General features: G+C 39.9%; 1 protein-coding gene across 1 annotated transcript in view; it reads right to left on the bottom strand.

The window, feature by feature from the left end:
* Nucleotides 1–23,682, bottom strand: part of lrrtm4l1 (leucine rich repeat transmembrane neuronal 4 like 1) — a 47,892-nt gene extending 24,210 nt beyond the window's left edge. The window contains exons 1-2 of the mRNA XM_044053658.1: nucleotides 23,297–23,682; nucleotides 1,569–3,199 (exon numbers count right to left, since the gene is read on the bottom strand). Of these exons, the coding sequence (XP_043909593.1) occupies nucleotides 1,569–3,199; nucleotides 23,297–23,300 (1,635 nt within the window). The 5' untranslated portion in view covers nucleotides 23,301–23,682. The remainder of the gene's footprint in view (nucleotides 1–1,568; nucleotides 3,200–23,296) is intronic.
* Between the last annotated feature and the right edge of the window lie 2,349 nt (nucleotides 23,683–26,031).

Here is a 26,031-nt window from a genome sequence, read left to right as displayed (position 1 = left end):
ATAGTTGGTGTCAGACAGATTTTTCAATAAAACATTTAGAATGCCGTGTTTTAATTAACCTTTTGAATTGTGCTGGACACGCCGCCATGTCATAAATGCAGCTTTACAAGGTCGTGTTTTTTTTGAGACCAAACAAATATGAGGCATCATTCCAGAACTTCAGGCAGTTGATTATAATAACCCTGCTTTATGAATATAAGCCTTATCACAGCTGAGAAATCCACTCGTAAGCTGGATAATAAATTTGGGGATTTCAGCATCGCCTCACCTTCTGTGCAAATTACCATAAATCTCCCTCTCATGCAACTGGAAAGGTGTGCAGTGTTGTGGAAAAACTCGTTTTAGCTTTGACGGGTGAGACCATGCACATCACAAACCACAGTCTCCTGTCATCCATGTTCAACTTTGTAATGAAACCTTCACGAGTTCCATTTTTTGGGCGTTTTAAAGACCTTTCAAAGCTCTGAAAACAAAGCAGTTCAAGACAAATGACCACAGATTAGACCCAAACCTCCATTCATTCATTCATTGTTAATCATGTCACCGTGCACACATTAGGCTGGGACGATGTCCCCGTGACTGACGTGATGACGCGTGTGCAGTCCGTCAGGCATGAGTAATGGATCATGATATAATTCAAGACGAGCAAACGCAAACACAGATGAGTCGTGCTGAGAGGTTTCTGTGAAACAGAAGTCATGGCTCACTACTGGACGTAGCAAGAGGAACATTTCCAAATGTTTTCAACATGTGTGTTCACACCGAACACGACGTGACTTCCTGAAACCTGACTATTTGCCTCAGGAGAGAAGAGAGGAGGAGGAGTTAACTTCTTCTTCTTTCCACCATCAACCGTGGCTCAAGTTACTCAGATATAAATTAAATATAGTCGTGACAATGGAAGAATTTCTGAAACTGATAGCTCTGTGCATTTGTTATACCCTAAAATATGTATCACGATATAAAGGTCACAATACGATATATGTACATATAACCCTGAACAAAAAGGGCAATGAGAGTGTTTAAGACCTCTGCTGCCCCCAGTGGTTTTTTTCAGCACTGCACTTTTGGTGAGGTTTCTGTCTCAAGACTATGGATCAGCATTTGCCGTCAAATTGGTTCGATACAATGGCAAGATGAACCTCACAATTTTCTCCATGAAACTAATTCACAGTCATCAAAACAAATTACAACTTTAAAGTCTCTGATAAGCGACGCACATCTCTGCAGTGACTGTGTGTAATTTGTTCAGCTTCAGACTTTCATTTGGGTTCAATATGAACACAGAGTAAGAATTTAGATACACAGATTAAGTGAAAATACAACATTTAGTCATGAGATGGTGTTAGAAATTGGTTTTATTAAAACCAATTTGTGGATTTTTGTTTCGACTTCAAGGATTTAAGAGTAAAAACGTGAATAATTGGAGATGTCTAGCATTTGAAGTCAAGTGTGTTAGTGAGTCTAATACTGTATGTGCCTTGTTTTTTTACAGTGTATACTTGACAGAAGGATTTACCTCTGTGTTTTGATTTTGTATTTTATTAGGCAGACGCGATGGATCATACCTCACACTCCCTGGAGCCAGAAATTGTGCAAGTGCAGGAACCGGTGCCGTTGCCCAGCACCTCCAGTGCTTCTGGTGTGGCAGCCGGGTTGTAGCTCATGTAATACTCTTGGAGCTGGGAGCTCAGGTTCTGCTCCGGCTCTGGACTCTTTTTGCGATGCTTGCGTACCACCATGGAGCGCTGCTGCAGCAACCTGGTAGCACCCGGGTAGCGCCGCCACAGCACATAGATAACTGTCAAGATGAGGGACATGGTGAAGAAGAGTGCCACGCTGCCCACCACCACTTTGTGCACAGTCATGTGCTCAACCTCTGGGGGAGGGGCATGAGTGGGTCGAGTGCCAGCTATTGAGTCTCGGAGGTCTTTGTTCATGTGACCTGGAAAGGTAGGATGAGGAGCAGGTCGAGGTCTGAAAGGTGGAAGAGGACCAAAGGTGCTGCTGGGTGGTAACGGTGCAGAGGTTCCGGTGGAAGCAAAGGTTGGTTCGGCAGTGGCTTCAGAAATAAACTCCGACATTGGTGATGGTGTTTCAGTCAGAACATAATCAGTTTCTTCACAAATCCCATGGTTCCTTGTGGCTTCCATAATTTTTTCCCCCTGGAGATATTTTGGGCTGCTGCAGATCATCGTGGTGTCTTTACTGCCACGAAAATTCCTTAACCAAGCCACAAGGGGGCAGACGCCAGTGCCACAATCCCACATGTTTCCAGCGAGGCTGATGGAGGTCAGCGAGATCCATGCTGACACGGCCTCCTGAGACACGTTGGACAGTTTGTTGGACTCCAGGTTTAGGACTTGAAGGTTGGGCAAACAGTGAAACACAGCAGGGTCCAGGGTCTGGATTTCATTCCCCGACAGATCGAGTTTCTGCAGCGTATACCAAGTCCACGGAAGGCCCTGGTTCACCACCCTGATGCGGTTCCACTGCAGGTACAGTGACCTCAGATTGGCTAAGCGTGGAAACAGAAAAAAGTTGATCCTTGAGAACTGGTTGTGCTCCAGATGTAACTCCATCAGCTTCTGTAGGCCCAAAAAGGTGGTGCGAGTGAGAGCCTTGATCCGATTGTAGCCCAAATCCAGAAACTCCAAACTACGGCACTCAAGGAATGCTCGAATTGGGATGTTGGAGAGACCATTTGAGCGTAGATGTAGATTCTGCAGTTTTCGTAAGCCATGGAACTGACCTGGCTGAAGGACTTCCAGTTTGTTGAAGGACAAGTCCAGACTGCGGAGATTGGGAATTCCATGGAATGTCGAATTGTGCAGGGACCTGATCCTATTGGAGCTCAGTATAAGCTCTTTGAGCCTCCGGACGCCCTGGAATGCCCGACTGTCAACAGCTGAAATCTGATTGTGGTCCAAGTAAATCCAGAGGAGTTGGCCGAGGTGGGCAAACTGATAGGGCAGCAGGGTGTGTAGCTCGTTGTAGCGCAGTGAGAGGCCCTGGCAGCCGACGGTGATGTTTTCTGGAACCTCCAAGAAGCCCGATGAATCACAATGGACAGTTTTCCCCTCGCAGCGGCAGCTGTTGGGGCAGGTGCGCTCTCCGAAGCTGAACAGCAGAGGAGCCCGCAGGAGGAGGAGGAGAGGAAAGAGCAAGTGTGCCAGTCGTCCATCACACAGCAGTGGACCTATGAGACAGAAAGAGGAGAGAGGAATTTACCAACTATCACTTTCGGAGAAAAAAATAACAACAATTATTCACAATCCTCTGATGATTGTCAATCATTTAAAAGTAAGGCTGCAAGTTTCTCGCACACCAGGGAGTGTGTCAGCACTACTGAAAGAGCGGGAGAGCGAGAGAGAGAGAGAGCGAGAGAGAGAGAGAGAGAGAGAGATGCTCAGTCTCTGTCACACTTTTAAAAACAGCTGATGGTCCTTGTGTGGCCGATGCAACAAAGAAACCTGGGAATATGCAGCTTTAAGAAAGAAAGAAGAAATAATCAGTTCAGACTGGTTTAGAGTAGTGTAGACTGGTTCAGACTGGTTTAGAGTAGTATAGACTGTCTCAGACTGGTTTAGAGTAGTGTAGACTGGTTCAGACTGGTTCAGAGTGGTTACAGATGTTGCAGTCTGGTTCATTCATCACTAAAACACATCCTGTATGAAACCGAGGAGACTGGTTTAGAGTAGTGTAGACTGGTTCAGACTGGTTTAGAGTAGTATAGACTGGTTCAGACTGGTTTAGAGTAGTTTAGACTGGTTCAGACTGGTTCAGAGTGGTTACAGATGTTGCAGTCTGGTTCATTCATCACTAAAACACATCCTGTATGAAACCGAGGAAGCAGCTAAACTGGAACGGCAACAAAAATCTAACAACACTGACTTTTCCAAAGTAGACTGTGTTTCGTCACGCTCGTTGCATTTTCTGTATATTTTAAATAATGAAATAAATCAAGTTTGTAAAAGTAACTTTCTTTCTTTCATTGATTCACAATCAAGATACACTGGTGAGAGTTGGTTTATTTTATTAATATAGACTTAAAAACAGTTTCAATTTGCAAAATATCAATTAATTACTCATTAATTAATATATATTAATATATATTAATATATATTAATTAATATATTGTTAAATAGCTACCAGAATCAGACAAAACTTGGGTCCAGAGACCATGTTCTGAAGGTTCTGGTCTCGTCTTGATCTTGGACATAATCTACAAGATAAATATTAAAAATCAACCATAAGTGATGCCTTATTTTTCTAGCGGGACGACAGAAAACTAACGTCTTAAACCAGTAACAAAAGTTTTCCATGAATAAAAATCCACTTGACAATATTTGAAAATGCAGATGCAACTCATTCACAGTCAAACAGGGGTTTAGGAAGAGAATTGTGGTTTTTCTGAACGTAAGCTGTCAGTCAGACCTCAAACCTCACAATCCTGTCTGACTCCAAATGTTACACGGTTGATGAAAATGAGTGTCAGAGTGTTCATGTATTTTGACTCGACTGTACGTCGAGGGACACGTGTTTGAAGCAGCGATCCCCTCAGGAGTTTTCCTCAGGGCTTTGAAATGTACTTCATCTGTTCGCTCTAGTGTTTCCTGCAGTGGCAGCTGCTTTAGTAGTCAACAGCTATTGATTTGACAATTAACAACGAGGTGCGGGGAGTCGGGAGCGTGTTAATCATGTTTGGACTTGGCAGTGTTTGTGGGTGGTTTGTGGATTTGTGCACATGTACCACACAATATTCACAGCATGATCTCAATATTTTCATTATTGTCGTGATTCATGTATTAGTGAAATATGTAATAATAAGTAATGATTTTTGATTTTAGAGGAAGGGCAACTTTTAAAAAAAACCTAAACACAAGAGTGACAAAACACAGGAATCTGATGATTTGTGATCAAACATGAACTTTTAAACACACTATGGCAATAAGTTAAGTATGAAGTGAATCACCAACTATTTAATAGTTTGTCATTTTTCTGTGTTCAGTCTCACAGATGATGATAATATGCTCTTGTGTCTTTGTTCGTCTTTGATGGTAAAATAAAAATCAAGACAAATGAGAATAAAAGGCAAACAGCATTCAATATTTTTTCATTATTTTCTGACATTTAATGGACCAAACAACTAATTGAGTTATTGAAAAGGTGACAGACGGATGAATCGATGATGAAAGTTGCAGCTTGTTGCAGACCTAAAAAAAAACTGACAGAATATGAGGACCAGACCAAATGTCCTCACTTTGTCAAAATGTCCTCACTCCTTATGTTTTATACGTTTTCTGGTCCTCACAAAGATACCCATACAAGAACACCCACACACACACACAGATGTGTACAGCTGTGACACTGAAATGACTCAGTGAGTTAAAAAGCAGCTTATAAAAGGAACTCCACAGATAATGTATTAGTAAATCCTCTGTCTTAACCTAAACCGAGTTCCATCGTGTTTTTAGTGAACTCATCAATGGTCATCTTCAAGTACACATACCATCATTTGAGAACCATGGTTCTAAACAACTAGCAGCTAAATTCTCAAATTGTTTTAGAAAACATAGAGAAAATCTGTTGCTTTGAGGGTTCGTGTCATGAGCGTAGAAAACCAGTGTGAACAGAAAGACACGGATCGTTATGAAAAGAACAGAAGATAAAGGCGATGATGATGATGATGATGAAAACTGCATTAACTCACAAATCCACTTTGTAAATGAATGTGCAGACGTTTGGTAGAAAGGGTTCAGACTGACACCATGTGCTCAGAAAGCTGTTAATGACAGTGGTGTGTCGCGTGATGCCTCCTGTAATTATTAATTAGCGGCTTGATTATGCAGCTTTAACACGCGGCAGCACAACAATCACATCGTGTCTGTGCAGGAACCAGCTGAGGCATCAGAGCGTCATGCATCGATTTATACATTAAACTACACGTCAAAACGTTTTATTATAAACAAATGATAAGCAGTTAAATACATGAATTCATGCTCGATGCCACTCTACACACACTGAATGTACTTCTACCTTCGGTCATGCTGCCTCTTTTACTTGTTTTAAACAAAGCTTTCTCCGCACTGATCCACGTCTAAGAACATTTTTAGTGATGACAGAAAATAAATGTGCTCTGATGCTGAAAATCCACAGAAAAGCCATGATTTGGTGTCTGCTAATGCACTGTAATGGCACTAATCCAACCTCACTGCACTCACCTAAATGATTTCACATTTTGAAATAATGACTTTTACTATGTAACACATACAGTAAATGTCCACAATATCTGTATCACAACGCAAGGACCACAATCCACTCTGCACCTCATTCTGATGACTAATTATTAGTGCTGTCAAACGATTCAAATATTTAATCGCGATTAATCGCATTAATGTCATAGTTAACTCGCGATTAATCGCATTAATGTCATAGTTAACTCGCGATTAATCGCATTAATGTCATAGTTAACTCGCGATTAATCGCATGTCAATGTCATAATGTCATAGTTAACTCGCGATTAATCACATTAATGTCACAGTTAACTCGCGATTACTCGCATTAATGTCATAGTTAACTCGTGATTAATCGCATTAATGTCATAGTTAACTCGCGATTAATCGCATTAATGTCATAGTTAACTCGGGTTGAATCGCATTAATGTCATTGTTAACTCGCGATTATAACCATTTTATTTTTACCCTGGCATTAAATTATTTGGATTAAAACAGAGATTATAAAAGATTTCATATAGGGCATTGTGAGAGTGACATAGTTGTCTCTTATTCTGTTGTTCTGAAGTGAACGTGTGACTATTAGAAAGCACTCCGCTCTGTCGAGGCTGCACAAACACACACATTTATATTTGTAACACAAAATGCCAAGAAATGATTCATGTGCATCTGGACCAGCGTCAAAACAAACACAGCCACGGACTCATCCAGATGAAGTGTGGCAGTTAAAAATGACGACCTTTAGTGGGAGCTATTGTGTAATTTTGCACCTGGTAAGAGTTTTTTAAATGTAACCTTTACATTTAATGCCAGTGTAAAAAGTTGGAACAGGGAATAAAACAGACATAATAAAAGAGCATATTTTCATAAAAATGTGAGAAAGTGGAGAAGCAGAGGGAAGAAAGGCAGTAAATTAAGAAAATGAGGTCTAGTGATGGTAAAAGTGGAGATCCACGCTAAAAGTAAGCTATAAATAAACCCAGAGAATCGTCTGAGCAGAGCGAGAATCACCTCCATTAGAGGCAGCGTGATCTGGCTGAGCATCCACAACACGACTCACGCTCATTAGTTTTTCCTAAATGGTAATTTCACAGGAGACTTTAGAAGAGTCTGCAGTGAACCCGCAGGAAATAATCGCTAACATCGCATCATATCACTAAAACTACATTTGGGACCTCACGCACACCAATCCTAAGAAAACACTGACAAAGACTGGGGCATATTTTATGAGTTTGGAATGTGCGTGACAGTAATCCATGATAAAAAAAGCCACAATATTCAGCCACACGACAGCGTCGTTAATTAGCAGCTGTTGGCTCAGCGTAGAGTAATAAAGAAATCCAGCGTACATGTGTGTATCAGACTCCCACGGGAGGCTTAACACAGAGAGACTTTCACTTTGGCACAAATTGATTATTCAATCATTAAATGTGCTGTTAAGTGCAAGCAGCACTCAGGTTTCCTTTGATTTCATGCATCAGATGTTACACAAACAAGCTCACTGTAAAAAACCTGCATTAGTAACATTGTTACTGCTAAAATCAGGATGTTCTATTATTAGCCTCTGACCTCAGTTCTCAGGTATACATTTGTGGTTTTGTTAGAAACTGTATTTTCAGGCTGAAATTAAAATCCTGTTGCAAATGCATTTTTGTTGTAGATTTTTAGTAGAACGAGCCAATTTCCATTTATCCGGGAACCTGGATGTCAGAATTGGACGTGAAGTCTCCTCCAACTTTATCGTGTTCCAATTGAGAAGTCAGGCAAGTTAGAAATATCAGTTAAACACGTTATTAGCGGCATTAACGCGGATTAGCTTGTTACGGCAACAACACGCTAAACCAAGGCACTTTATTCACACACTGCAGCTGATACACAGCCTCTCTTATTATTGTGCGGCTCTCACAATAAGAGGAATAAGTCACAATATGCAGGTGACAGAGATATTGTCTCAATAAAAAAACATCTGCACAAAGCAAGAAGATCCACTTTTCTATGTTGATAAGAACATTAAAATGAGAAGAAATAATGGGACATTTACAATAGATACAAATGCGATTAATGGCAATTAAATATTTGAATGGTTTGACAGCACTAGTTGATAACAATGCTCTGCCTGGTGTTTCCGCTCACACACACACACGGTAACAACATTAACTGTGAAACTAACAGAAGTGATGTTATCTGTAAAAGGAGCAGCGTTTGTTTCTGTCAGAGTTCTGATTGCAAACAAAATGCAGCACGACTGCTTTAGCAAAGTTAAGATTTCATTTAATCCTTAACAGCGAACAAAACTACCTCAGATTATTCTGAGGAATAAAGAACTTTTGTTAAAAGAGTCTGCCCTATAACGATAATTTTATAATCGATTAATCTGTCGATTAATCACGTTTATAGTTTGGTTCATAAAATGTGTACAAATGTTGATCAGTGTTTGTCAAACATGGAAATGACGACGTCCTCAAACATCTTGTTTTTGAGTTTGAATGATTTCTTTGTTTCTATGGAGCGAAGAAAACCAGAGAATATTCACCAAGTGGCATCACTTCATCACTTCACCACTTCACCACTTTATCACTTTATCACTTTATCACTTCATCACTTTATCACTTTATCACTTCACCACTTTATTCATATCTGAAAACACAAGAGGCTTCGAACAGCTTTGCACTCCTCTTTCACACGACGTGTGAAAAAATCAATGGGCTTCCCTTTTATTCTTTCAATCCTTTTTTAGGATTCAAACTCTTCTCTGTGAATTAAGGAGAAGCCAGTGGATCAGAGAATGACAAGCTACGCCACACACACACACGCACACGCACGCACACGCGCGCGCACACACACACACACTCGAGCCTCGCAGCAAATCCACACATTGCTTTTTATTTTCCTGTGGGCAACAAATAAGACTTGAACACAAATTGCACCTGATGATGCAATTGCAGCAAATGAATATCAATTAAAGAACAGGCTGTGATTTCTCCCGAGGCCTCGAGCACTCACACACCACACCAGAAGTTTGCACAAGTTCAAGAGCTTCAATTCAAACTCGGCATCAACTAAAATGAGCTGGAAACTGCAAAAGATCAAATATCATATTACTCCTAAAATATATCTTTTCCCCAATTACCTCGGCTGAGGTCAGCTTCCTGTGGAAACCTCTCTGAAATCTCATAAAAGTGGCACCGCGTCCCCCTCAGAGGACGGAGTGGATTGTGGCAGAGTCAGCTGTCGTCCTCCTTGGCCGTGCGACAAGTTGATATTTCATTTGAATGCATGCTGTTCTGAGCACTGATGCAGAGGCTATTACCCAGAGTGCCCGAGTGGATTGGCCAACGGTGCTCAGGCCGCACCGAGGGCACTTGAGAGAAATGAAAAGTGGGCAAGAAAACAAAGTAAATCTACGGTTTCTTATTAAATGCTCCACTCGACCACAGGTTACACACGTTTTCAAGGTGACTGACTGACACATGTATGTGTGAGGGCTTTTCATCTTTCCATGTCATAGTAACATTATGGGATGCACAATATCGGTATCATATCAGTGTGTATGATCAGATATCGTCAAACATCCCTGAAATGATTAAACTAGAACACTAGAACAGTAGCTAAATTAGCTGCTTCCTCTTCTATACTGGCGCCCTCTGCAGCTTTTACTTTTTAATCTTTATTTATTTTGCTCAACATAGAATATTTATGCGTATATATATATATATGAGAACTGTCAGTTAAACGTGTTATTACGGCGTTAACACAAAGCCATTTTAACACTGTCAATGTTTTTATTGTGATACGATTAATCGCATTAATGTCATAGTTACTGTAACTCGCGATTAATGGCATTAATGTCATAGTTAACTCGCGATTAATCGTATTAATGTCATAGTTACTGTAACTCGCGATTAATCGTATTAATGTCATAGTTAACTTTCATGATTAATTGCATTAATATCATAGTTACTGTAGCTTCGCGATAACTACTTGCATTAATATCGCGTCAACTTCATACGATTAGCATTTATGTCGCCAATTGTAACTTCGCGATTAATGTCATAGTTAACTCGCGATTAATTGCATTAATGTCATAGTTACTGTAACTCGCGATAACTCGCATTAATGTCATAGTCAACTCGCGATTAATCGCATTTATGTCATAGTTACTGTAACTCGCGATTAATGGCATTAATGTCATAGTTAACTCGCGATTAATCGCATTAATGTCATAGTTACTGTAACTCGCGATTAATCGTATTAATGTCATAGTTAACTCGCGATTAATCGCATTAATGTCATAGTGAACTTGCGATTAATAGCGAGTTAACCATGACATTAATGCGATTAGATATTTGAATCGTTAATGATAGCACTAATATATGTGTATATATATATATACATATATGTATATATATATATACATATATGTATATATAAGACATTAAATGAGCTCTGCTATTGATGCTATTGATTATTGATTATCTGTTTATCAGCCCGGGACCTCGCGAAATATCATTGGTCCTTAGACTCATTTATTTGTGCGATGAATTGTCCGCACTGTAGATGATGTTCTCAAACGTCTTGTTCTTGTCCACAGACACAAAATGATTGAGTTTGAATGATTTGTCTTTACGGAGCAAAGAAACCAGAAAATATTCACACATATTTTTATTATTACCCTATAATCTCAAGTCAAAACAAAGCTTGTCTACAGTAAGTGGACAGTTGTAAATGTGTCTTAAAACGACAGATGGACTCATGTTAAAGCACCAGTCACACACTGTGCTGCAGCGCCTAAACTCTGCTGTTGTGAGGACGTCCTGCTGTGGTTTAATGCTAACGTCACTTTGAGCTGTTGGAGCTGTCGGAGGGAAAAAAACTGTACAACTCAAAACCAGGAAACTGCTAAACCTGCAGCGACTGTTCTACATCTGACCCTGTACATCTACCACAACTGATGCTACTCAGTTTTGTAACACTTTTAATTAAAGTGTCTCTGAGGCTAACCAGAGAGGGCAATAGATACACTGATATTTATCAAAACATGGATTATTTCAATACTTTACTAAAAAGTGCTAAATTGTGAAGATTTTACAACTGAAAAAATGCTGGTTTACACCTGAAAAAAACGCAGATTTATACCAGACAAAACGCTGGTTCACACCAGAAAGAAACGCTGGTTTACACCTGAAAAAAACGCTGGTTTACACCAGAAAAAACGCTAGTTTACACCTGAAAAAAACGCTGGTTTCTACCAGAAAAATACGCTGGTTTACACCAGAAAACGCTGGTTTACACCAAAAAAAACTCTGGTTTAAACCAGAAAACGCTGGTTTACACCAGAAAAAAACGCTGGTTTACATGCTGGTTTAAGTGGAAACAAGTTGTTGGCTGACTGAATGTATTATTGAAGTGTTGCTGCTACATTAGCTTCTCTGACTGATCTCAGTTTTACTGGAATCATTTATGATCCCAAATCTCCACGGATTCATCTGTGTACGAACATGTGTAGAAACGACAACCAAGTCAGTCCCCAGAGTCAGAGCTCAGAATAAACGCTGCTCCACTTTCCAGCTTTAAAATGTTCATACTTAATGACTTTGGGAGAATTTAGATCAAATTTAAAGGACAAAGAAAGGAACAAACTTTCTGAGAGGTTCTGTGTAATCGTTTGTAATATCATGGCTTTATTCTTTGATTCATGTTGACTGTATATTGTATTATATTCATTTTAATATTGTTATTGGTCTCATCCTAGTTTGTGTTTTTAATCATTAAAACTTTCAGTGTGAATTTGTTCAGCTTTTTTTGCTCCATAGAACAAAGACATCATTCAAACTCAATCATTTTGGTTTGTGGACACACATTTTACACACTTTACACATTTTCTGACAAACAATTACTCGATTCATCGAGAGAATCATGGATTATGAAAAGAATGGTTTGTTGCAGCCCTAACTCAGACGATCCATCGACCTTGAATATGTAAATATTGAAGAAGTGTGATTTGAGGAAAGAGTGATGAGCAGAGAAGTGACAGGCTTCGTAAACCTTTAAGCGTTAGATAAGTCCTTGTTATTTCCTTCTCCTCTTCCTCTCTGATGCTGGAGGCTTTTTAAAGTGTGTGACTCAGCTTAGGCCACAACATTGTCTGTGATATATGACATTATTGAGTGTGTTCACTCAGATTTAAGGCACATAAAATTAAAAAAATATTTCCAGGGGCATGGTGGAATGTGACGGGGTGAGCGGTGATAGATTGAACCTCACTGGCATTACAATATTGAAATGAAGTACCTTTCTACACACTTTGAACCCATTATTTTATGCCCATTCATTTGAAAATTGGAGTCTGCTGTAATGTGAGCATGAAGCAGAATAAAACAGCTGATTTATGATAAAAGCTTATTTTACTGCCACTGGAACCAAACATACATGCGGCGAGAGGAGGAGCCGCCGCCGCCGCCGCTGTACTGCGCCGCGCTCGCATCACTTCACTAATGACAACGTTCACTTCAAATGATGCAGCGTGTTGTAAAAGTTTAAATGAAATGAACAAGTCGATGGTGTTCGCCGGTTTAATCTCTGTGGATTTGTGAGGGATGTGAGTGGGAGCAGCTCAAGCTTTGGGAACATTACAGTGAAGGAGGGAATGAAGACAGACGACTCACTCTCGCTCTCACGAGGCCACTTTACAGCGGAAAAAAGACAAAGACCTAAATTATTAGCACTTGAAGATCTAATGGCTTGATTAGGCCTACAGATTATCTCCATCTCAGCATCAGCATGTTATTGTACAGAGTATTTATCCAGAGGAGATTATCAGAAATCATCTGTTTCTGCTGATGATTCTCTCCTCAAACACAGGTTTAATCCAGGATTAAATTGATGTTTGATGAGTGTGAATGTGTTAATCTGCATTCACCAGCAGGTGATATGCTCACATCAGTGGGAGTGAGAGAAAAAATGATAGTTTTGAAATTTTTTAACAATGCAATTAGTAAAATGGAATTTCATAGCAGTTATTCATGCAAGAAACTATTTATATCTTTAAGTGTTCATCCTCACATTAGAGTGTAGTGGTTATTATGCATAGATGGTGGGGTGGTGGGGTGGAGTGGCTCAGTGGCTCAGTGGTTAAGACCCTACATTGTGTACCAAAGACATCACGGTCGCAAGTTCGATTCCACCCCTGGCTAATTGTACTTGATTCCATTGTAAGTCGCTTTGGATAAAAGCGTCTGCTAAATGACATGTAATGTAATGTAATGTAATGTAATGTAATGTAATGTAATGTAATGTAATGTAATGTAATGTAGATGGTATGTTATATCTTAATGTACATTATATGTACCTGGTGATTTAATTAAATGACACAATCTCAATATTTACCAGAAGAAAATCTTCTTTTTTTGACAGCAGATTTAAATTCCCGTTTAATTTAACTCTATGACACACATTCATCATCTGTTTTCATTTCATCACTTTCACCAGTGACATTGTTAACATGTAGCACTGAGCTGCACGCGTCCATGTTTCCTTCTTCCTCTGAATCGCACAGATACGTTTAACACAGTTTACGAGGCTTTACACTGATGTTTAGATTGGATTGGATTGGATTGGATTGGATTGGATTAGATTAGATTAGATTAGATTGGATTAGATTAAATTAGATACAATTGGATTGGATTAATTAGATTAGATTAGATAATTCATCTAATAATTAGATGATTCATCTAGATTAGATTGGATTAGATTAGGGAAATTATTTTGCTACAGCAGCGAAAAAAGGGGAACAAATACTGGACACACATAAAGTATGAAATGTTATATTTGTCAGGGACAGTGTTAGGAGTTAATGTGCTTCTGTTTAACATTAAAGGTCAAATGAATGTAATAACAACATGGTTTAGTTCAGAAACAGATGTTTGAGCAAAGTAGAGAAACACAGAGAAATGACATTAAATATAAAAGGTGGGTTTGTCTTCAGAGTGAATTCTTCTTCCTCTCTGACTCACGTGTCTTTTACTCTACGTCTCGTGTCCAAGGACAGGACAAGAATCACATGTTCAGATGTTCATCCACATGACATCTGATATTAAATCTGACCTAAACAACAGGCCGACATGAAACACTTGAACTAGAAACTCCACTTTTTAAATGAAATGGATAATAAACACAGGGATTAATAATCTACTGTATGTCTTTAATGATGAGATTAAACGTGAATCGTCTCACAAACAGTTAAGAGAAATAAAGTCATTAACGAGATGCAGTGAAGTAACAAATCCTCACATCTGATTAACATTGATTCAAATTCTAATTGATCATTAAATGAAAGTAAATGATTAATCAGTTAATAGTTGTTTAGAGAAATGTCATCACTTACAGAAACTTCAAAAAGAAAATCATATGATCCATTAGTCTGAGGGCGTAAAGTTTAATTTGTGAGACCTTTAAAAAAGTTAATGAAACACATTTTTACAGCGGCATGTTTTTGTGTGAATCAAACGCCTGCAGCGTCTTCTGCCAACACTGAGCTTTACTCTATAAAACTGTATAGAATATATAATATACAATATATATAGTATAGTATAGTAATATACAAACACAACTATCTAAACGTTGTGTTTGAGTCATTTTATCAGCTGATCAAAACCACCGTCGCTCTGGTCTCAAGGTTTAAAGCTGCAATATGTAGAAAACATGTTGAGTCACAAACTCAAACATGTTCCTGTTTGCCGTTGGTTTGGTCTGTAGCTCCGCCCACAATTCTCAGCACCTCAACGCACACGTTACTGAACATAAAACATCTCAGTGCGACGGCAGAAAATAATATCTTCATATATGTTTATGTATATATGTATATATGTATATGTATATACATATATACGTATATGTATATATGTATATGTGTGTTTCAGTTCAAACAAATAATCTTATTAGTAAAAATAAAGTCAAAATTCACAGACTTTTAACTGTCGGCACTAATCTATATACATGTGGTTGGTGGATATTTAAAGGTACAGTTTGTAGTATTTCTGGGGCTTTATCAGCAAAAATATAATCCAATCAAAAAAAGTTGAAAGTCTGATAACGGATCATTTTACATGTTGAGAATGGAGAAGCACACTTTTATATCTGTAACTAACAGATATCATCGTTTCTCTCCACGTGATGATTCTCTGCTGCTGCTCAGAGCAGACACACTTTCATGGTCATTCTCCGTCTGTTACTGAAACGTGAAAATCAATACGTTTATAAAAATCAAAGAGACAGAAACACACTGTTTTAAACACTATAGGTCACTGTTGTACATATTTAACATACTTATATCCCTTTAATGATGGACTACTGTTGCCATAATGATCCATAAATAAAGAAAAAGCAACAGATAATTAAAGTTGCTGTCAATTAAATGTGTAAAATCCTGCAGCTCCATATTTAAACATTATTTAAAGTGTTGATTAATGGGAAGTTTTCCAAAAGAATCTAACGCTGAACAGTTTCTATTTACATTCACTTTAACACGTGTGAAATGTGATGACTTTATAAAAGCACAGTGTGAACACATGCGGCGCGTCCTTCAGTGTTGACCTCACAGTGTAAATCAGTGAAAAAGCTCCGTCTTCAGCCTTTAAAGCTGCTCTGTGTAATATCTGGACGGTGACGCCACAAACTCTTCATCTGAGGACAATAAAATCCCACGTGTGAGGAACTGTCCTGACAGCGGCTTTACACACACGTGTGTGTGTGTGTGTGTGTGTGTGTGTGTGTGTGTGTGTGTGTGTGTGTGTGGTGAAGCAGAGAGCAGCGATGATCGATAACAGAGCTGAGCTGAGGAGGTGGAGCAGGAACACGAGGCGTTCATGTAAACCACGGATAAAAAGCACACATGGGAGAAATGTTGTCTTATTCTGATCGATAGATATTTAAAAGGTGTTTAGTTTAAAAAGCATCTGACTGAAGGATTGTATGGCTCAACTGTAGAATATGTGAATATAATGTATGATAAAATCTGCTCTGCGTCTCTTTGAAACATTCACACACTCATTTCTGCTCTTTTACGACGTCGTCTTATTTCCCCAGCGCCGAGGACCGTCTCAGATCGTAGGATCTTCCAAACACCGCTGACTAATTACGCTTTTTTTGGTCCGATACTGAAACGTGACGTCGTCGGACTGCCGGCCTCCGATTGGTCAGAGAGTGTCGTCACTGAAGAGTCGTGAGCGCGACAGATCAAAGTGAAAAAGGCTTAAACAACATAACACTAACCCTAACCGCATTGTGTTCTGCATCCTGAAAAAGACTTCAGCGTCTCTCCCGGGACATCGTACAGGACACAGAGTCTGAACTCCATCCACAGACGTTGTCAAAGAACGTCCACATGCTGCCTCTGTGACTAAATGTTTACTGTTGCCAGGGTGATCAGCACCATGGACAGTTACACAGACTCTGTGACTATAGTTTGTTCTGGTTACATTAAACACAGGATCGCGGCGTCAATGTCCTTCTATTGTTGTGTGTTAAGACTTTTGCAGGCCGATGCTCCTGGTTCAGCTCTGACTTTTCTGTGAATTTAAAGTTCTTTTGTGTTTGTGAACTGATCTAACGTCTCATTGTGTTTCATGATTTTCTCACATCACATCGGTGTGTGTCACTCGTATCATTGTGTGTTTTCTGGGTGGTTTGTGAACAGATGACACAGTTGACTGTGTCACCGCTGCATGTAACAATATTTCCATGGTGTGGGAGTCGAGCCGCAGAATATAGCTGATATTTTTAATCAGTGTAGCGTGCTGAGAATATGTTCCTGCATCTATGGACAGCGCTGCTGATCGTCACCACGTTCACTGGTATTTCAGTTCAGTGACTGAAGGACTGAACCATTCTGTCAACTCCTCGATCTAATGATTCACTTTCACCCAAAACAACTGCTTTACAACGTGTTTGTGACACGTCACCACAGTGATGCGATGACTCCGCCCACTTTGAGGAGGAGCTATGAAGCCATGGAAAACAACGTGACAATACTGAACTGAGTCGAGCAGAACTGTGTAACTGTCCAACATATCCCATAATTCACTGAGCGACGAGAGGTGAGTGAGATCAGCTGACGTAGAAACACGTGAATCCTAGTTATCAGTCATGTGATCATTTCATCATCCAGTCCTTGAAGAATCCTTTACATCAGAGAATGTGAGACAAAGTCACCGTTAATTCACACACTAACATCTGCAATCATAAACTGAAATAAAACACTGAGCGTGTCTCATGACTCAGTCTGAGTCTGTCCTTATGTCCTCTGTCCTCACGTCCTCTGCTGCTGCTGCTGCTGTGAATTACTGCCTGCAGGTTCCACACGAGGAGGACGAGAGCTTTGTCTCAGGTTTACGGGACTTTTTAACATTGGTGACGAGTTCATCCTGTCATAATCCTGTCATTGACCATGAGACACAGAGTGTTTGTAACATGAAGGCTGATGAATGCAGTGATGAAAACATGTGACACAGATGCTTCATGTTATCAGCCTTCAAACTTTGTCTTTATGTCTCAATGTCCCTCACACAAACACTGTCCTCATCAGAGGAAAATAAGAGCAGTGCACGTTTGTTGCAGCCTCAGAAACAGCAGCAGCAGAAACAGCAGCAGCAGCAGCAGAAACAGCAGCTGCAGCAGCAGCAGAAACAGCAGCAGCAGTAACAGCAGGCAGAAACAGCAGCAGCAGTAACAGCAGCAGCAGAAACAGCAGCAGCAGTAACAGCAGCAGCAGCAGCAGCAGAAAACAGCAGCAGCAGTAACAGCAGCAGCAGCAGCAGTAACAGCAGCAGCAGCAGCAGAAACAGCAGCAGCAGCACAGCAGCAGAAACAGCAGCAGCAGTAACAGCAGCAGCAGAAACAGCAGCAGCAGTAGCAGTAACAGCAGCAGCAGAAACAGCAGCAGCAGAAACAGCAGCAGCAGTAACAGCAGCAGCAGCAGCAGAAACAGCAGCAGCAGTAACAGCAGCAGCAGCAGCAGAAACAGGACAGACAGGACAGACACGCAAAGACTAAGATGAGATTTTGCTTCAGTCTATTTTTGGTTAGTGGTCAAGTTGGAACAAACTATGTGAAGTGGTTATTCACACATTCATACAAGAAATAAATGTATTTAAAATACAAATATGTGATAAAAAAAGACAAGAAAAGAAAACTAATGTCTGGGAACTCACACCCACAACCATTCACTCGTTCACTCACACCCACAACCATTCACTCTCTCACTCACACCTACAACCATTCACTCTCTCACTCACACCCACAGCCATTCACTCGTTCACTCAGGTGTACGGTCAGTTTAATCCATAATCTGCATGTTTTGGACAAACACTAGTTTTAAATACGACACAATATTTAACATTTGATGCTAAAGAGGAGACTGAACAAATGAATAAATGAATAAATAAAATCTCGTTCATTTAAAAAACAACAAAAAAACTACGATGAATACTTGAAACCATGACAACCAAATGTAAGATGTTTAAAATCACTGAAAAACACATTCTCACATGAGTCTTAGTTCAGGGTCTGTGTGTGTGCGTGTGTGTGCGTGAAGGTGTGTGTAGGTGTGTGTGTATGTATGTGTGGCAAGGTGTGGGTGTAGGTGTGCAGGTGTGTGTGTGTGTGTGTAGGTGTGTGTGGGTGCATGGCAGGCGTGCTGTGTAGGTGCGGCGTGCATGCATGCGTGTGTGTAGGTGTGTGTGTAGGTGTGTAGGGTGCGCAGTGTAGGTGCGGTGTAGGTGCATGCGCGCAGCGCGGTGTAGCGTGTGTGTAGGTGTGTAGGTGCGCAGGCGCAAGGCGGCGCAGGTGCGTGCGTCTCACACTGTTCACTGCACAGATGTCTCTCTGTGTGACTTCAATATGCAGAAGACATTGTGGAGGAAAAGTCTCTCAGTGTCATTTCATGTGGAGGACGTGTGAGTGTGGACATTCTACAGAGACACAAAGTCTTCATGAGTTTACATTCATGTAAACGATGGAATTGTAAAATCTTTTCAAAACAAAGACATTTTTCAGTTTCTTTTCATCCTTTCATAAAGGTTGGGAGTGTCTGAGTTTAGTTTGTAAAACCTGAAGATGATAAAGATGAGTTTCAAAAACAAACATGTCAATTCATATTTACACTGTGTCACTAATGAACTGCTGAACTATTACACTGTTATATATTACGCTGCGGGGTGGAGTGGCTCAGTGGTTAAGACCGGCAACCTGTGTGACCAAAGGCTTCATGGTCGCAAGTTCAACTTCACCCCCGGCATGTTGTACTCAATTCCCTTGTAAGTCGCTTTGGATAAATGTAACGTAATGTAATGTTATTGTGTGTAATACTTATAATACACTGTTATTGTGTATAATACTTATAATACACTGTTATTGTGTATAATACTTATAATACACTGTTATTGTGTATAATACTTATAATACACTTACTGTGTATAATTGACAGTACTTTTGAATGCATTGTCTTTGTTTATCTCTTATTTATCTTGACGTACAGATTAATGGAAGTCAAGTGTAGGATCAATAAAAGTTGTTCTGTATCTGCTGCTCTTCAGTGTTGATGATTGCATAATATAATCTAATCTGAGTTTAGTGTCAAAGTGATGGAGGAAACTTCTGCCCTGAACACTGAGCAGCGTCCATGCATCATCTGAGACAGTTACTCTTTAAAGGGTCATGAGGGGACACGGCTGGTGCCAGTCACAGCTGTCTCAGGGTCAGAGGTCAAACATTTTAAGATTGGAGTCTGTCTCAGATGAAAGATGACCACTTTACCCAACATGAAACCATCGTTGGTCGTTCACAGCGAGTTCAGAGACTTTGTTTTTCAAAGTTTATTTTGACAGTGTCAGAAATTAAGGTGTATGTGTGTGTGTGTGTGTGTGTGTGTGTGTGGGTGTGTGTGTGTGTGTGATGACCAGAAAATGTATAAAGCAAAAGGGGAGTGAGGACATTTTGTCTGGTCCTAACAACTTTAAAGGCCTTTTGGGGTTAAGACCTGTTTTTAGGTTTAGGATTAGGTTAAGGATTAGATTTAAGCATAGAGTTGTGATGGTAATTTGGGAATTATGTTCTCTATGAATCAAGCACTTGAAAATTATGAAAACATTTACAGTATATTTACAGTGTAAATATAGTATATTTGCAGTATATTTAGTGTAATTACAGTATATTTGCAGTATAATTACAGTGTATTTACCATGCATTTACAGTGTAATTACAGTATATCTGCAGTATAGTTAGTGTATTTACTGTATATTTACAGTGTAATTACAGTATATTTGCAGTGTATTTACTGTATAATAACAGTGTATTTGCAGTGTAATTACAGTATATTTGCAGTGTATTTACTGTATAATAACAGTGTATTTGCAGTGTAATTACTGTGTATTTACAATTTAATGACAGTGTATTTGCAGTGTAATTACTGTGTATTTACAGTTTAATGACAGTGTATTTGCAGTGTAATTACTGTGTATTTACAGTTTAATGACAGTGTATTTGCAGTGTAATGACAGTGTATTTGCAGTAATTACTGTGTATTTACAGTTTAATGACAGTGTATTTGCAGTGTAATTACTGTGTATTTACAGTTTAATGACAGTATGTGTATTTGCAGTGTAATGACAGTGTATTTGCAGTGCAATTACTGTGTATTTACAGTTTAATGACAGTGTAATTACTGTGTATTTTACAGTTTAATGACAGTGTATTTGCAGTGTAATTACTGTGTATTTACAGTTTAATGACAGTGTATTTGCAGTGTATTACTGTGTATTTACAGTTTAATGACAGTGTATTTGCAGTGTACAGTATTTACAGTTTAATGTTTGCAGTGTAATTACTGTGTATTTACAGTTTAATGACAGTGTATTTGCAGTGTAATTACTGTGTATTTACAGTTTAATGACAGTGTATTTGCAGTGTAATTACTGTGTATTTACAGTTTAATGACAGTGTATTTGCAGTGTAATTACTGTGTATTTACAGTTTAATGACAGTGTATTTGCAGTGTAATTACTGTGTATTTACAGTTTAATGACAGTATGTGTTTGCAGTGTAATGACAGTGTATTTGCAGTGCAATTACTGTGTATTTACAGTTTAATGACAGTGTAATTACTGTGTATTTACAGTTTAATGACAGTGTATTTGCAGTGCAATTACTGTGTATTTACAGTTTAATGACAGTGTATTTGCAGTGTAATTACTGTGTATTTACAGTTTAATGACAGTGTATTTGCAGTGTAATTACTGTGTATTTACAGTTTAATGACAGTGTATTTGCAGTGTAATTACTGTGTATTTACAGTTTAATGACAGTGTATTTGCAGTGTCAAACCTTTCATGTGTCCAGAGAAACAACCTGTGTGTAGCTCTATATTCACAGATATCACATATACACATATTATTTATAAGACATATGTAAATATGGATTAAATTCATATCCTGACATATTTTAATATCAAATTACATAAAAACATATATGGCGATATTTCACCAAGCCCTAATCCAGACGAGGGCTCAGGTTCACTGAGCATGTGCAAGTCAGTGTAAACAGGAAGTAGATTTGCTCTTTGATTGGTTTCAGAAACTAAAGTCCTGACCAATGAGATCTTACCAGGAAAGTAACTGCCTTTGTTTTCCAAATGTTCCCCATTTCTGCTCATCCACACGAAAACACAGACCCAGAGTTTTCAAACCAAAAATGAAACCAGTATCACTTTCAAACATTTCCATTTGTGACCACTTGAAAATGTAGATTTGACCAAAAAAAGCAACAAACTAACATTTACACTCACGCTCATAACGACAGTCCACTCAGAATCTACAGTCAAGACAATCCGGAGTCTGAAGAAAACCCACAGATTCAAACCTCAAACCCTTGAGCTGTAAGACACCGGTGGTAACCACTGTACCACTGATGTACAACCGTGACGATTTAATTAAAAACCTGCAAAAGAGTGAGGTGATGAGCTTCAGACGTGAGCGAGTGATTCTTCAGTCTGCTGCGTCAGCCTCTCACTTCATGTGAGTGAAAACAGAAAAATACAACTCAACAAGTCGAGAAGAGCAGTGAGAGGCGGAGTTTAACAGTAAACATCTATCTGTGTGTGTCTGTGTGTGTGTGTGTGTGCGCTCCCATCTACTGTCCACACACACACACACACACACACACACAGCATCATCTCATATATGAACAGATGATCTGAGGAGGTGAAGAAAAAAGAGAACTGAGCTGTCAATCACTGATGAGGGGGAGGAGATGTGTGTGTTTGTGTGTCTTTTTCTGTCATAAACACTGACCTCATCAGGACCAGTAGTAGGTCTCATGGAGACCAAAACCTGGTCCTAATGAGGCAGAAACTAACCTTAGTGTTAGGAATGTAAGTCGATGCAGAGTCCTTAATAGGGGAGCAGCGCTAACCTGTGTGTGTGCGTGTGTGTGAGTGAGTGTGTGTGTGTGCGCGTGTGGTGCGGGAGAAGGAGACAGGAGCGGGGGGAGAGAGAGAGAGAGAGGATGAATTCAGATGTTCATTCATCATAATCTTGAACAGTAATGATTGTTGTTATTCAGGTTCAGGACGCGGTGAACATGAACTTGACGTTTCAGCAGCCAAGTCGTTTTTTATAAAAAGATTACAAGGATTATTGAATTATTTAATCTAAAAATAATCTGTACTGCTGAGGGTTTTTTCCAGCTCCATCACATTATCATCAGTTTTAGAGAAAGGTGAGATTATTGTTTTAATATTCAGACACATGATCCTCGCAGTTTCTAACGGGGATTATCAGTTTCTAACGGGGATTATCATCTCAACATGTTTAACAGAACACACTGGAAACATTGGAGTTGAGTGAGATGCGCAGAGATTAACAAGAGAATCAACCCCTGAACTAACAGATGCAGCAGTGATGCTTTTCACTCTCCTGTAACCGCCTCTAAACGACACCGTCCTCACTCATTCATTCACACACACACACACACACACACTCACTCACTCACTCACTCATTCACTCACTCACCCATGTTGTCTCATCGGTGCGTCCTCTGCCGCACAGATCACGACTTCTCCTCTTGCAGCAGCTGAGCCGCGGAGCTCACAGCGCGCGTGACTCACCTGCGTTAATCCTCATCTTAATCTAAACATTTTAATCTAAACATTTTAAGATTTAAATACGAAAACGAGAAATCATTCAAATCTATCACTCGTTTATGAGAAGCTGTGAAAGTTTGCGTCCACGATTCCTGACGCTGCGCAACTTTCCAGAGACGACACTGAAACCTGAGCCATCAAAGATCCTCCAAGACTCAAAGACTCAAAGACTCCAGAGAGAAGCAACATGAAGCTTCTACGACATGAAGGTCCCTGAACACAACACAGCAGCAGATCCACAGCGAACCTCCTCTGCACAAACATCCAGCGGACTGAGACACGCACACACACACTGTCGGCTGAGCAGCTCCACGGGCGCGCGCTCGGCTGCGTGGGGGAGCGCGCGCGCCGTCGCCGGAATATGGGAGAGAGACAGAGAGAGAGACAGAGGGAGAGAGGGAGAGAGAGAGAGAGAGCAGAGAGAGGAGAGAGAGAGAGAGAGAGAGAGAGAGAGACAGAGAGAGACAGAGGAGAGAGAGACAGAGGAGAGAGTGAGAGTGAGACAGAGAGAGAGAGAGAGACAGAGAGAGAGAGAGACAGAGAGGAGAGAGACAGAGTGAGAGAGAGACAGAGAGAGAGAGAGAGACAGAGAGAGAGAGAGAGAGAGACAGGTGAGTGAGAGAGAGTGACAGAGGAGAGAGAGAGAGACAGAGAGAGAGAGAGACAGAGAGAGAGAGAGAGACAGAGAGAGAGAGAGAGAGCAGAGTGAGAGAGAGAGAGAGAGAGAGAGAGAGAGAGAGACAGAGAGAGAGAGAGAGAGAGAGAGAGACAGAGTGAGAGAGAGAGACAGAAGATTCCAATGCATCATTCAACAGCAGATTTTAGACAAATATAATATTTGCTTTTGTTTTCTTTTACATGGAGATCTTCACTCATCTTCCTCATCTTCCTCCTCCTCATGGGAGCAGCAGCATCAGCAGCAGCTGCAGAGTGTGTGTGTGTGTGTGTGTGTGTGTGCAGGTGTGTTGCAGTGATTACAGTGTGAGTGGGCGTCCACACTGATCCCACCTCATGTTGCATAATTAGTGCTAAATGCAGTGATTTTTGATTTGTTTGTGATTTAAAAACATTCACATTCTCCTCATGTAGGTGGTGTTTTTTATAAAGACGGCAGTTTTTTTTTTCCTCCTCCAGTTTCCAAACTAAAATAATCCTGGTCGCTCACACAAACATGAACACAGCACAGTTCTGCTCACAGACTCAGGTCAACAGGTGGCGCTATAACATGAGTTTACATTTCTATTTTCATTACCTTGGGATGTTAAATAAACCCAGTCATTCAATTAAGAGTGAACATACACTGTCACATGGTTGCAGCGCCTTTCGCTTTGATGACTCACTCATTCACTGTGACATTGTTTCCATAAACTCCTGTAATGTCACAAGACTTATTTCCGTCCAGTGTTACATTGATTTTTCACCAAGATCTTGTATTGATGACGGGAGAGTCAAGACTTGTCCAGCACATCCCAGAGACTCTCAGTGGGGTTCAGGTCTGGACTCTGTGGTGAAAATCATGTCTCATGTCTCCCTGAATCACTCTTGGCATTGATGGAATAATGTGGTCATTCATTATATTCAGGTAGTCAGCTGACCTCATTCTTTGGGCACATGACCAACTGCCAAGACTAGCAACCATAAACAGCTAGTGTAAAAAGGTGACCAGGCAGCGGATTTAGCATTTAAGTCCATTAAAAGTTGACCTGCAGGTGGCAGCAGCATGTGTTTATGGAGTGATGAAATGTACGAGGTTTCCTGAATGCATCACCTTCACTCGCTCTCATGAGCTGGAGTTTGGAATCTTTGACAAATATTACGACTGAATATTCAAAGTAATGACTGATTTTTCCACTTGGCAGCCCGTGGCCAAGTGGAAAGCGCACATGACTTGTCGCCGGTTCAAATCCCCACCCGGCCAAAAAGGGCTGGGGTACCCCTGAGCAAGGTACCCAACCCCCAATGCCCCCCGGGCGCCACTCAGTATGGGTCAAATGCAGAGGAATACTTTCCTTAAGGGGATTAATCAAATACAAATTAATTCATTAATTTAAAATTTGTGAAAAGTTTAAGGCTAAACATTTGAGTGAAGGAGGAGAAGAAGTCGAGATTTTCTTTCTTTTTCATGGAGAAAATGTTGCAAAAACTCACTATTTTTCTTTTTCTGTCTCAACCTAAAAATACAAATATGAAATATTTACAGCATTTTTCATGGTTTACATAATTTACAATGTTGGTCTTTGTTTCCTTGTGATTATGTTGGATAACAAAATGTAAAATTTATGAGCATTAGACTGAAGGGTAACTGTACATGAACACATGAATGTTTATAGAACGTAAGATGTTCAGTCTGATTCACTGAATATTTTTATTCATGTTAAAACGAGACGTTAATCCCAAAATCATGAAAACTAGATGGAAATGTCCAAACTTTGTGTTTCGGAAACGTTCAAAAACAACGTGGAGTGTAATCAAGAAAACGCGATCGTGAGCAGCAGAAACACAATCTCACAGATGTGATTTAGACCCGCCTGCTTTCCTCGTTCTGATTGGTTCCTGCAGCAGAGCTTTTATCCTCTCGCTTATTTACTAAACATGATCAATTAT

This window comes from Solea senegalensis, linkage group LG21, assembly GCF_019176455.1.
Source record: "Solea senegalensis isolate Sse05_10M linkage group LG21, IFAPA_SoseM_1, whole genome shotgun sequence".
NCBI classification, from domain to species: Eukaryota; Metazoa; Chordata; class Actinopteri; order Pleuronectiformes; family Soleidae; genus Solea; species Solea senegalensis.
Note: the sequence above shows the minus strand (reverse complement) of the source record. Positions and strands in the feature narration are given on the sequence as shown.